General features: G+C 38.7%; 1 protein-coding gene across 10 annotated transcripts in view; it reads right to left on the bottom strand.

Annotated features, from left to right (window-relative positions):
• Nucleotides 1-13,976, bottom strand: part of RAI14 (retinoic acid induced 14) — an 86,071-nt gene that overhangs the window by 28,698 nt on the left and 43,397 nt on the right. For all 10 annotated transcript variants that reach the window (XM_071732250.1, XM_071732252.1, XM_071732253.1 and 7 more), the window contains one exon: nucleotides 9,242-9,372. In XM_071732250.1, coding sequence (XP_071588351.1) covers nucleotides 9,242-9,372 — 131 coding nt within the window. The remainder of the gene's footprint in view (nucleotides 1-9,241; nucleotides 9,373-13,976) is intronic.

Raw genomic sequence — 13,976 nt, 5'->3', positions numbered from 1 at the left:
AAATTTTTGAAAGTTTACATAGGCAGGTATGGATTTTTTAGGAAATGAGAGACTTTTCCTTCTCTCACCTCCTTAGCACCAGCTGCTGCAAAGTGAATCAATGCACACAGTGCCTATGGTTCTTCTACCATATATTAACCATGAGCTGGGATCTGCCCCCTCCCAGTACACACAAAACCTGCTGGCAAAGCCCCTACATCCTGCTTCCATGTTAGCATATATTCTGAAACAGCTTTAAAAAACAAAACAAAAAAAAGGCACACAAAACCACCAGCGCTGTTTTCATACAAAACGTCCAGCTTTGCCTCGTAGCATAAAATGTCTTGTTTCAATCACAAACACCTCAAGGTATAGGACATTAATAAAAGGCAAGCCTGCTGAATGGCTGCTTTCTTAATAGGAGAGAAGCAATAGCATCATTCAACACAGGAGTTGGCAAGCTACAGACTCCTGATTTTAGCCTTTAAACTCAGCAAAAAAATATCTGCCCAGCTGTTCTTCAAAGAGATTTCTGGGATCCCCACAAGTTTTGTGTTTTTCATTCTCAGGTTGTGTTCCAGCAGTTCCATTTTCATACACAGTTTTCTTTGGCAAACTCTATTACCACATCACCACAAACTCCTACTTCAAGTCTGCAATGTATAGACTTTTCTTCCACGTAACATTAATTGTAAACATAAGTGCTAACAATTTAGATTTATCATAGGAATTTTCCTGCAGAGTCCATTTTTCAAGTCCCTCAATATCTAATGTCAGCAAATAGCAACAGAGATTCTGCCAAGGGCAAGCTTCAGGACACTCCCAGATGTTGACAGAAAGGCTCGAGTTTTAAAACACAGTTTTTATTTTTTGTATTGTAGGGCAGGAAAATAGACAAAGTACAAGAAACAATGATATATCAAAGAGCCTAGAAATGAGAGCAGTGTCATCTGTGCCTCTAAAGCAAAGTTTAGAGGAGTAGGAAAGACTCCTTATGGCAGTTTTTTAAAACACATCCCATACCTAAATGGGCTTTAGATGCACAGTTAGCTTCTGATACATGTCTATCAGGAAGACATCTTTTTAGCATGGGGTAAAATATCCCTGAGAATGCCATGGATGTATCATCATAATAACAGCTTTCTCCCTGGATTAGGTAAAACCAGCTAGCCATCTGCCATGCATTCCTGCAAGGTTAAAATAGAGTTCAAAGTTAAAATAAAGCCAAATAATGAGAGCAATGAGCAGTGTCTCCCTTGACCTCCATCCTCCCGCACAACCCTCTTTGTAATGCTGCCTATGCACCAGCAAATGCTAATGACCACCTGAATATGGGAAAAGTCATGGAATTATGGCAAGGAAACCCCAAACCATAGTAGTATAACAAGAGGCCAGGAAAGGGCTGGAAAGGCTGAGAACAACTGAGTAACAGTTTATCTAAAAATGTTTTTGTTGTATGAAAAGCCACCGTGGCTTAATAACTACATAGAGTGCTCCAAGAAACAAAGAGCTTCCATCTCCTTGTGAGACACTGGGACTCTGGGACATCAGGGACACTGACAAAAGGATTAACTCAGGATTATATGCTATGTTGAGAATTTTTCTTTTACACATGGAATACTCCAGATCTTTTCAGGTTTGAGGCAACAAAACTATCTGGATTGTTTTTATTTTATTAAATTGCACAAAGTGAACTTCTCTCACTTCATAAGGGATTACAAACTAAGTGCAGCAGCAATAAGAACTTAGAGTAATTAACATAGTAGTACATGTTCTTCAAAGATCAATGGTTAAGATGACCTCAACATTTTTTCTGTAAACTTTTAAAATTATGATAATATACTTTTATTTTGCATTTCAGAATAATTATACTACTACAGCTTTACATTTCTGTAATTTCTGTGCATTTCTGTACAGACACGTGCAAGAAAAGATAACTTTTCTTAAGATAACTTCAGAGCTTTCCTGTCTTTTTCAGCTAATACTTTCCTAATAAAGAATGCACCTGTAAAGCAGGTAGCACAAAATGCAAAGTGATATATAAACCAAATAAACAAGTAGCCACCAGCAGAGCCTATTGCCTGAGACCTCACTTGAAGCTTAACAAAAATAAATTAAATAAATCTAACATTTGCACATCACTCTCTCCTAGTTGTATGTACCCTTTCTTTCCCTTCCTGGAAGGAAGCTAGCAGCAGCCAGTTGATGTAACAAATCTACACAACGCAGTTCATTTGGTGGCATAAGTCTTTGAAAAACGTGTAAAACAACTGTAGCTCATTATGTAGATATAAATCTGAAAAACAACTGCAGCCTTAGCCTTTTCCCCTATAGCCTCAGAGAGACTGGTTCTGGCCCAACCCACTAGAGGCACGCTTCCCTCATGCTCCCCTCCAGCTGAGTAGAAGGAGCAGCCACTGTGTTCCTCACTTGGAAGTGGGGCACTGGGTTCTGCCTCCACATGAGCCAAGCAGGAGATGTTTCAAGCCAGGCACAAAAAAACTTTCAACCATCTAGGCTATGCTCTGATCCAAGCAGCTGAAAAACTTCTTAAAACCTGGACAGGTTTTGTAAAATCTGGGTATTTGGCAACCCTGCAAATGAAGCTGCTTTACAGGCAACTCCTGCAGATGCCTGATGCTGCCTTACAGGTTTGGCCAACCCTACCCATGAGCAGGAAAAGGCTCCACAAACACATGGACAGGGGCCTTTCAGAAGTTGAGTTTCTTCTGATGGTAGCCCTACTAGCAGGCAATGAAATGCAGGTTCATTAAGAACAGACATCCTACCAGCCTGCATAAAAAAGCAGTGACAAAACAGAAGACACAAGTTTGCTCCTAGAAGAAATTACAGATGGATTGTGTATGTATATGCAAGATCCAAAAAGCCTGTTGGGATGCTTCTCAATGCTCAGAGGACTTTGTATAAAATACATGAGTTCTTTAAGTAACTGGATTTGTTAGTTTTACAATGCAGGAAATTACTAAAGAGAAAAAGTAAAAAGCTTCAGTTTTTCACAAGTGCAGTTTAGAAACTTCGTAACTGAAACAAAACCAAAGAGCACTAATTCATAGAATCATAGAATCATAGAATCATAGAATAGGCTGGGTTGGAAGGGACCTCAGAGATCATCGAGTCCAACCCTTGATCAACTACTGCCACAGTCACTAGACTATGGCACTGAGTGCCATATCGAGTCGCTTTTTAAATGTCTCCAGGGACGAAGAGTCCACCACCTCCCCAGGCAGCCCGTTCCAATGTCTGATCACCCTTTCCGTGAAAAAATTCTTTCTAATATCCAATCTGAACTTCCCCCGGCACAATTTAAGACCATGCCCTCTTGTCTTACTGAGAGTTGCCTGGGAAAAGAGACCAACCCCCGCCTGGCTCCATCCTCCTTTCAGGTAGTTGTAGAGAGCAATGAGGTCTCCCCTGAGCCTCCTCTTCTTCAGGCTGAACAGCCCCAGCTCCCTCAGCCTCTCCTCATAGGATCTGTGTTCGAGTCCCTTCACCAGCTTGGTTGCCCTCCTTTGGACCTGTTCAAGGACCTCAATATCCTTCTTGAACTGAGGGGCCCAGAACTGAACACAGTACTCAAGGTGTGGCCTTACCAGGGCTGAGTACAGGGGCAGAATCACCTCCTTGGACCTGCTGGTGACACTGTTTCTGATACATGCCAGGATGCCATTGGCCTTCTTGGCCACCTGGGCACACTGCTGGCTCATGTTCAGCTTCCTGTCAATCCAGACTCCGAGGTCCCTTTCTGCCTGGCTGCTCTCCAACCACTCTGTGCCCAGCCTGGAGCTCCCCATGGGGTTGTTGTGGCCAAAGTGCAGGACCCGGCACTTGGCCTTGTTGAAGCTCATCCCATTGGAGTCAGCCCATCTCTCCAGTCTGTCCAGGTCCCTCTGCAGAATCCTCCTGCCTTCCAGCTGATCAACACTTCTCCCCAGCTTGGTGTCATCAGCAAACTTGCTGATGATGGACTCAATCCCCTCATCCAAGTCATCAATGAAGATATTCCTGTCTCTTCAGAAGATGGCCTTCTCACTTTTTTAAAATAATACAAAAGTATAAAAATAATAAAATGTCTTTTTAAAAAACTGCTTCAAAACCATGTACAATAGAACCTGAGTGCTGCTGGTTTCTAAATATTGGAACATGATGTGTTGAAGTGAGTGGTCATGTACTTGAAGCCATCAGAAAGTCTTCAGTCACTTTCAGTTTCGGTCAAGAGCCAGGAACAACTCACTAACATGAATTTTACTCCATGGACTTAATTTAAAAGCCTGAATGACTGTAGATAAAGCAATGTTTGGATGAAATATTGATTTTTTTCATGTATTGCCAAATTATAAAATTTAAATTAAATACTACTCTTCCATTATGGAACATTTCCTCTCACCATACATTAACAATTGGCTCATATTGAATGTAATAGAAAGTTAATTAGCCCAACCTAGGATCCTGGCAGAGAAGGGTTTCACCCAATCATGCCCAGATGTTTCATAATTTTTCTAAGTGTTAGTCTGAAGTAGAAAGCAGTTTTCCAGGAAACTTTAACAACATCTTAATCAAATTCTGTTCACAACAATGCTGCAGGGGAAATGGGGGAACAAAATGGAACAATCAGGATTGAAATCTGAAAAGAACTTCTTGAAGATTTTGGAGAGACAGAAATTTTTACACCTGAATCTCCCACAGAAATAAACTTCAAAAGAAATTTTGGAACAAAAAACAGACTTCAGCTATCTGTTGGCTAGAGATAAAACACAGGTGAATATTGCTGTAGTCTTCCATTCTTTGTCCATGCTCTGAAACCTAGGCGTTATTGTGACCATCTGTACCATCATAAATTAATGATAAAAATAAATTTTAAAATATTTTCTGTCAAGTATCATATAAGGCCACTGGAAAACCAATGAACTCCATTCCTGGAGAGCCAACAATCCTCAGGCACTAGACCTTTATTGCAGCTCACACATTGGTACAATTTTCAAATTATGCTTTTCTACTTTAGTATTTAGGCAATTTTAAGATACAGCACACAGCCTGTACAAAAGAAACATCTGCTAGAGCATGGTGTTAGACTGAAGACCCTCAACACATGAAAATGTGTGCATAACAAAATATTTGAGATTGCCTAAATTTTGAAGGTCTCCTAGAGAATGTATAGTAATATGTAATCAAGAGAAGGTTATTACAATTCTTCTGTTTCACAGGCAGTAGGCTAACCTGACTTCCAGTTCTGAAGATCAGCTATCTAACCCGCTTTCTATGTTTTTCTTTCCAACTGGAACAGTGTCACAACTGTAGTATGTCTGTACTCTCCCAACAGCTTCCTTTAAGATAAATATTATTATATACAAGAAGAGACTCTCTCATAGGTAATTCAAACCTGCTTTACTTCTTGAACAACAATGTCCTTCAAGTCACTTGCCCCACGTCCTTATACACTAAGATCCAAAAGACAGAAGAGAAAAATTATACCACACACATAATATATATGAATGATTTGGGGCTGAAATATACTCCAAGACTTATTTTTGGTTAAGCCCTGGTTCAAATGAAAATTTGAAGTATTATAGCAGCAAGTATTATTTCTACTTGCTGCTATAGACAATAGTTTGGTGAAGGAGTACTATGGAGGCTTCTAAAGCTTTTTTGTACCATTGTCAGACTCATTTTATTAAATAACAACTGATTCAATTGCAGTTAAAAAAATTACAAAGACTATTGTTTCAGTTAATAGCCATAAGCATTTAATTCTAGCTCAGTACCTTGCAGAAACATGTAGACATGGAAGTGAGGGCTTGGCACACAGACAAAATAACTTCAGGACATGGAAATGATGCCATTTATACACTGTGAATCCTTTCCAAAATTTCACCTCCATCCTGTGACCCCCACCCTCCACAACCGCCTTCAATAACTGCAGCAGCTTCTTTAAATAACAGCACATTTGAGCACCAGCTCTTGTGGAAAGTGCAGTACATGAATGAATCCTATCACCTTCTGAAAAGGCCCTTTCTGAAAGCCCATTTTTTGTTAGTTTCAGTGGGATTTAAATGATCAGATTCCAAACTGGAAAGCACTGTTTTGTTGTTTAAGGAAGCTAGACAAAAACCCCCTATCTGGCAAAATAAGACTATAACAGCAGAGTCAGATTTCCAGATAGGCTCTATTACAAGTGTGCTTGGCAATAGTCTTTGCTGTGTAAGTGGGAGAAACAATGGGGTTGTGTCAACTCATGCCAAAGGTGGATTTGCTCCATAGCCTTAAAACTGATTTATTGTTTATAGTAAAAACTGAGTCAGAGGCGGAGTAGTGGTGTGGAAAGTCAGGCAAGTCTTAAAAAACTCATTTCATTACTCTGACAATATTTTGTAGTATTCTTCTAAAGAGGTACTGCTGGAGAGTTAAACCTCCTAATGAAAATTTGTAAATACTACCTTAGAAATTTTACTGCTACCCAGACCTCATTAGTTTAAGTATATCTATGCTATTTCATGTGGACAAGAAAAGAAAAGGACCTATAGGACAGAGGCAAAAGAGGATACACGTGAAATTTAGGTGGTTATGTCCAAAGCTGATGCAGAGTACATTGCAACAGGACACAGTGAAATGATGCAAACTGTACTCAACAGGAAAAATAGAGAAAATCTTGGCTTCAGGACTCTGCTTCTCTCAGTTCAAGCTTTTATATTAAGAGGCCATTGAATTATTAAAGAAAAAATTAAAAGAATGCCTTTGAGCATGAAAAAGTGGCATCCTCTCGATGTTCTGTTTAAAACAATTTACTACACTAATACACTATACTTCAAATAAAGACCTAGGCAGTATCAAGAATTTTGTTTGTATAGTTATTAACAAAAAGAAAATATCTTAAAAGAAACATGGCACATCTTAAGGGAACAGACAACAACTCCTAACAAACTTGCACAGCAAGCATGTAATTGTTTCTCCTCTTTTTGCTTTAGACCACATTCCAAAATCTTTAATCACATTATGCACATTATTATATAATTGAATCCATCATGTTCTTCTGGTTACTCACCTCCAGGCTAATTATGTAAACAAATGTATCAATCCATACTCAGAGTGATCGATAGAACACTCATTAAAAATAGCTCCCTTTCCACATGGCTCTGTAGAATGCCTTTTAAAATGTAACCAGTGAAATCTGAGCAGAATGATGACCAGCTGCCCCAAAAAGACCTTTTCAGATTGTGCTTTTCCAGCATGAAAGTCTCCCATGTTATAGGTGAGGCTGCAGACAAACCAATACCATGCTTCTGCAGGACAATAACATACCAGTGCTGGGATGCAGCAGGCTCTATTGCCTCTAAACAAAGCTTCTAAGTGGCAAATGAGCTACATTGGTATGGAGGTTGGTCCCTTCCAACCCTTAACATTTTGTAATTCTGTGATTAAAAGGAAGCCTGGTTATCATACTGCAAACACAGTAGAAGCAAGCCTACCTACAGAGAAATTATGTCTGTACTTCTTGTTGCACACATTAAAAAAAGCCTCTGAAGAGGGAAAAATGCAGTCAGAACACTGCCCATTACTAATAAAACATTCTGGACAACAGTTCTGGGTCATGATACTCTGGTAGCTATGTCTCTCCAGATCACTGTCATTGTTCTACACCTGTCAGCCTCTATCTCTCAAAACCGAGAAAGAAATAACCCTAGCAGGTCTCCCAGTGCACTGGGAACAGGATGTGCATTGACACACTGTATTTCTATATCATAGCAATACTCCTTTTCTTTGTTCCCTCTCAAGCTTTCCTTTAAGCCAATACACAGAAACACCTAAAAAAGCAAACGAAAATATAGCGCAAGCATATGGAACAATCAAGTGCAGAGTTCTTTATAGCATTAATTCAAATTTAATTCACATTCCTGTAAAGCTGAAAATCATTGCTTCAGATCCCTAGAGTTAAAACAATCCTACTTCTTACTGTTAAGAGGCTTGTGTGTGCTTGTAAGTAATTTCAGTCTTGCTAGGTTCCCTAGGAAAGTTCATAGTATCAAAATATAAATGCAACTTGTAAAAAAGTTACATTGTTACATTGGTTACAATGCAGTTTAAGATTTCAGAATCCAGCTTTGAAGGTATGTTGACTGTAAAAACACAAGATGTTAGACATAGCTGTAATTCAGAAGAATTAATAGAAGACATGATTTGGCTACATTCAGAATACAAACACACACATGCAACGTTTAAAAATTAGAACCATATTAAAGTGCGGAGCAAGCCCGCTTGAAGTAATTAGAAAACTTGGACTTCTGAAGTAAGAAGTGGAAGGTCATTATGAGTCATGGTCAGCATTCAGTTTCCTCAGATGCAGAACAGAAATACAACAGATGCAGGAAACTGAAACACCCTACCCAAGAAGCAGATTGTGACTCAGTGAATGTAACCCAGAAGCAAAGTCATTACAACTTATGATTTGGTATGAACTGCCTTGTGATGGCTCTCCCAAGATTATAAACTGTTCTCCTTTCTCCCCATTTATCCAGAGTTTCACGAAGGTCTTGTTTCTGTCACAGGATGTCTGTTTCTTAACCATCTTTCTGGGGCCTAGTAAAATTTAAGGATTGTAATCTCCTGGCTGTAATTTTCTTAGTGGAATCTTGCATCTTCCACAATTCAGAATGTTCACAGGAGACCAAGAGGAAGAATGGAAGAAGACAATGCTATATATAAAATAAATTCAGACTGCAAAAGAAATCTCATTCACACAAAACTTTCAGTGTCAAACTTCAAAACAAGGAACAGCTGCATGAATCATTAGCATCTGCAAGACTTTAAACCCCCACCATAGTTTCAGTTCAAGCTAACCCATTAGAAAGAAAAATTTACCTTCATTGCTATGTCATTGAACTAATGTTCATGGGAAAAAATAGCCCCAGAGACTAATGCCTTTTGGAGTATTCAGTCTGCAGTGCGCCACAAAATTCCTAACTCCTAAAATACTCTGTCCTAAAATAGCCCCAATTTACCCAGCATTCCATCTTCAAGTTACCTCAATGAGTTTTCTGATTCTGAAAAGGAATTTTAACTGTAGAATTACAAACACAGACTAAGAAAGGAGCTTCCCAAAATGTATTGTGCCTTGGATTTAAACAAAAGTTTCTTTTTTTTTTTTTTTTTTAGGATGGTCTTTGGTTCTTAGCTCCTGTAAGTGGCATACACATCCAAAGTTGGTTTTTTCCCCCTTCCTTGTGCTTAAATAAGTTTAAGTTGGACTTACGCAGTTTTGCCCTCACTATCTTGTTTGGTGGCACTGGCTCCCTTTTTACCCAGCAATGAAGCCACTTTCTCAGGATCGCCATTCTCCACCGCCTGCAGCAGCCGATCATCATTCTTATTCCACTCATTTGTCTGTAATAAAGAAAAAGAAGGGAGAAATATTAATATCACCAGCACTGTGTCCAGGCTCTCCTGTATGATCCTGCACACATTTATCACCATTTAACAAAACTCCAACCCAAAGAAAGCCACATAGAAGTAACGTGCAAGCTGTGTGGAAAAAGTTCTTCAGGGCTCAATGGCTCAAGCCAGAGCCTAAGCAGTTGCCAGAGAAAACTCTGTAGCAGAAGAGTAGTGCAGGAAAAAAAAATCCTTTGCTCTTACTGCATTTTAGAATGTTCTCCTTCATTTGTCTAGTACTGGTTTCTCCTCTGGAGCTGCACTAGCCCCATGGGACCTTCATCACATACCTCATGTAGATAAGCAATGAGGTGCCTCAGCTGATCCACACATCACTCTGACAACACAGGCCAGCCAAAACTTTGCATATTTAGGACTCTTCCCAGCTCACACTTTGTAGAGAGTAACAGGTTAAGAGACTGAACTATGCAGACTGTAAAGAGTTTTACTAAGTTTTTCTCCCACACATTTGTCTTTAAAAAATCAACCACTTGGATGGCATATCCCTAGGACTGCTGAAAAGACAACTACTCTACATTTAAATCTTTTCAAAATTAACCCACTAAATCCTTCTGCTCCTTCTCACCAGTGGAATCTGTGACAAGACACTATTTCCCCTAAACTGATGATTCCTATACCCCCTCTGAACCCGCAGGACGTGGCCTATTTCCTCTACCAGAAGCCCAATCTGGATCTAGCAAGATACTAAGAAAACAGAGGGCAGTTAACCTTCTATATTCCATAGATCATAGCAACACAAGCTCTGGACAAGGAACAAGAGATGCATCCATGCCTTCTGGTCTGGACCAACGACAGAGTTCAGCCTTCAGGAGGAACAACCTGGTGCAATAGAAAGCTGCATTTATATGAGTGCTGGCACCCCACTACCCTCAGAAGAGCTATCTCCAACAGACTATGGCTTGGCTCTTTGGCATCAGTAAAGTTCATTACAGCAAGACTGCCAATTCACTAGCTCTCAATTTCTGCACACTTTCTAGTGACTAAATTCATACTGATAAGACTCATTGAGTCAACTCAACTAAAAGAAACCCAAACAAAACAACCCAACACCTTGAGCTGATGCTTAAACAGCCTTTATTGTCTCTAGCTGAAGAAAATTATGTTTCTCTGTCAAGATTTGCAAGAGTGTACAAGGTGCAGACTGATAAAAATCAAAGCCACAGGCTGTGCATGCCCAGAAAATCAGAGAAAAGTATTCCAGGTTACTAGTTATTAAATACAAACAAACAAACAACAAAACCAATACATAACCAAAAACAAAACAAACAAAAAAAAACCAAACCAAAATGCCTCAAAAACTTTTGGGAGAGTGCAGCCTAGGGCAGAAGAGCAGTCAGGAATTAAAAGAACACAACCCAGAACCACAAGTATAAAAGATCTGTCAGAGGAAGTGGCATGCAGAAAACAAAGAGCAACTGCAGTCTCTTATGGTAGTGGTACAACTGGTGGGTATATGCATATCAAGCAGGTTATAGTCTCTGTTTTATAGTACTGTAATAAACTATTACAGACTACAGAGCATTAATTACATCAGAAAAAAAACCTGTTCTCTCCAGCAATATTTAGACTCAATGACAGTGAATGGGCAGCCAAGCTGCAGGCTCCACCTAAAATTAAATTCATTGCATGTTCTTCATCTGGGGAACAGGCTTTAAGAGGAGCCTACTATTAAAAGCAGATGTTAAAAAATGTAACAAACCTGTAAATAAGATCCTTCAAAGTTAACAGTCAGTGTTTGTTTGACAGCATATTATGCCCTTTTCTTGTCATGCTTCTGTATTTTTTACATTCAGTCATATAAGATACTTAAATATAGAATATTTGATAAATTACCCTTACCCATAAATCCTACAGATTGGTAGCTCCTAACTCCTGAACTTATTTTTGTTTCCTTTTTTTTTCTCTTTTTTTTTTTTTATATTTTGGAAAAGAAAGATAGAGATGGCAGGTAAAATGATATTCTACACACCCACACATCTAATTAAAAACTAACTCACACTTTCAAAAAGAAATGCAACACCTAAGTTAAGATTTTCTCATGACCTGAAATAACCAGTTTACTTCTGAAACATGAAACAGAATAAGCTACAGGAAAATGTTAAGATTAAGGCTTGCTGAGAATTCTTGGCAGAAGAGCTTTTTAGAATGGCCACATCTTCAAGAACCAGTTTCAGGAATATTCCTTCAGTATTCAGATAGTAAGCTGAAAAATTGACATACAATCCAGTATTCTGGTATAAACAAGTAAGCATGCTTATGCCAAACCCCAAATTTAAGAAAGAACTGAGATCAAGCATCAGCTTGAAGCATCAGCTTCCCCTTTGAGGAGCTGTTCTGATAAGTACACCCCTGCTTATAATTACACTATCACAAACATCCCAGACCCAACACACAGCTGGGCCTCAAATTACCTCCCAGCTGTGGAAGCTGTACATAGGAGATACATACATGTTGGATAAGGAAGCCTGTAGTGTTCTGATTCTCATGTTGCAGAATGATGCCATGTTCATGTTAATAGTAAAACATTTAATTGCATATGCTATCATCCTGTTATAAGAACATGTTACAAGGTTTAATTAACCTTTACTATAGTTTTCAACCACACCTTTTTTAATAACAAAAAATACAGTTGCACACAAACACAATTAAAAAAAGAGATTGGAGGATGCCAAATTCATTACATACTAACTTGGGTATTTGTAACACCAAGTGGCAGCAGATTTTTTGCTAAATCTCTTTAGTCTAACATGACAGCAACAAAAACATCAGACTTATACAGCTAAGAAGGTACAATCATCAGCAATAAAGCTAAGGCTTTGGGGGTTTTGCTTGTTTTGTGTTGCAAATATGCAAGTCAGGCAGCTGAATAATACAGCATGACACATGATGCTGTACATGTAGCATGCAAATAAGAAAAACAGAGCCCTTCTGTGCAAAGGTAAACACATGTGTGGAAGAAATTTGGAAGAATGATCCTGGAAAAGATGTAGGGTTTCTTTATCTCCACCTACCCCACCCTCCTCCTATAGGCAATATGCCAAACAGTTATCAACAGCCTTCCTTCAAACAATTAACATTCTCTAATAACAATGGTTTGTGAACACATGCAAAACGTAGCTGATGAAATACACATTTCAGATTCATCTGGCAGAATCCGCACTCTACTCAGTTGTTCTTCAGGCTGCTCAAGTGCAAGTTTTTGGATAAACTGAAAAATTTACAGTTATGACTTAATACTGTCAATCTTTTCCTATGAAAATACAAGAGTATCATTATACAGGGGATCAGACAATCTGTCATCCCTAATAAACCTTAACTGCAACATTCACCTGTCATACTGAAGTAAGGAAATATAAATACAATACAATGACAGCTGAAAAGATGGGAAATGCAAAATCAAAACATTAACTGGATATGCATAGCTGGGTTGAAATTTTTGACTGAAATTTAGCATCCCTCTCAAGCATGCTCTTAATTTAAGACTATTATATTAGTCTTAATTTTCAGATAGGTAACTGTGCTGCATGGCCTCAAATAATCTCTGAATGAAGAATCTCTCTGCTAACAATTAAGTATTTCCCATATTTAAACTTTTAAGAACCTGAGAAAGAAGGAGTTAGCTGTGCTTGGGATGCAAAGCCACTCCTGAACAAGGCTTTGTCTGGTCAAGTTTAATGGAGAGAAGCAGAGTTCTGGAGAGAACTGATTGATTTCATTTACATCATCAGTTGATGATAAGTGATTAAATATTACAATACTCAGACCAAATGAACACTGCTCACAACACCTCCAATGACCACCATCAAGACAAGCTGAACTCTCAGAGCTCCATCAGCCAGAGACACACTTCAGCAAGTGTTACAGACAGTAATTTTATTCAGTTGTTCACCATGTGTCTTAAACTTCCTCTACGCACAGGTTATTCCTCTGCAAACCTAGAGATAATTCTATGCTCACAAGATACTTATGAAGTAGTTACTATAACTTTTGGGGCTGATACTGCCCCCTAAAAATCTGCTGATCACTGAGATCACAGACAACATGTTGACAAGCTGACAGACTGCTTTGTGTCCAAAGAGAAACTTTCATAACAAAGCATTTTTCCTTTTTTTTTTTTTCTCCATTTACAGTTACAAGCTTGCACTACCTATTTTGCACATGGTTTTCCGGTCACAAAGTAAACATTTTCCGTTCCAGAAGAGAAGGTCAAGGATCATGAAATAAGTTTAGAAAAAGTACCTGTTTTGGTTTTGTTTTTTTCTTTTTTTCATCACCATCACAACAGAATATGAAGCCTCAGCTACCTTTAAGTTTACTAGTAAATGTCAAGCAAGAAATAACAACATATAACAAGAGGTGATAGTTCTAATTAGCACTTGTACACAGTGTTTTCCATGTACAAAGATCTGAGCAAACATTAACTGGACAGCCACTTTGTTTCTTTATCTTTGGCATGCAGCCTACAGGAGATGATTTAAGTGACCTTGCATTGTTACAAGCCTACTGGAGACAGAGTTATGTTATCTCCACTGAAA

This window comes from Heliangelus exortis, chromosome Z, assembly GCF_036169615.1.
Source record: "Heliangelus exortis chromosome Z, bHelExo1.hap1, whole genome shotgun sequence".
In the NCBI taxonomy this organism is placed as follows: Eukaryota; Metazoa; Chordata; class Aves; order Apodiformes; family Trochilidae; genus Heliangelus; species Heliangelus exortis.
Note: the sequence above shows the minus strand (reverse complement) of the source record. Positions and strands in the feature narration are given on the sequence as shown.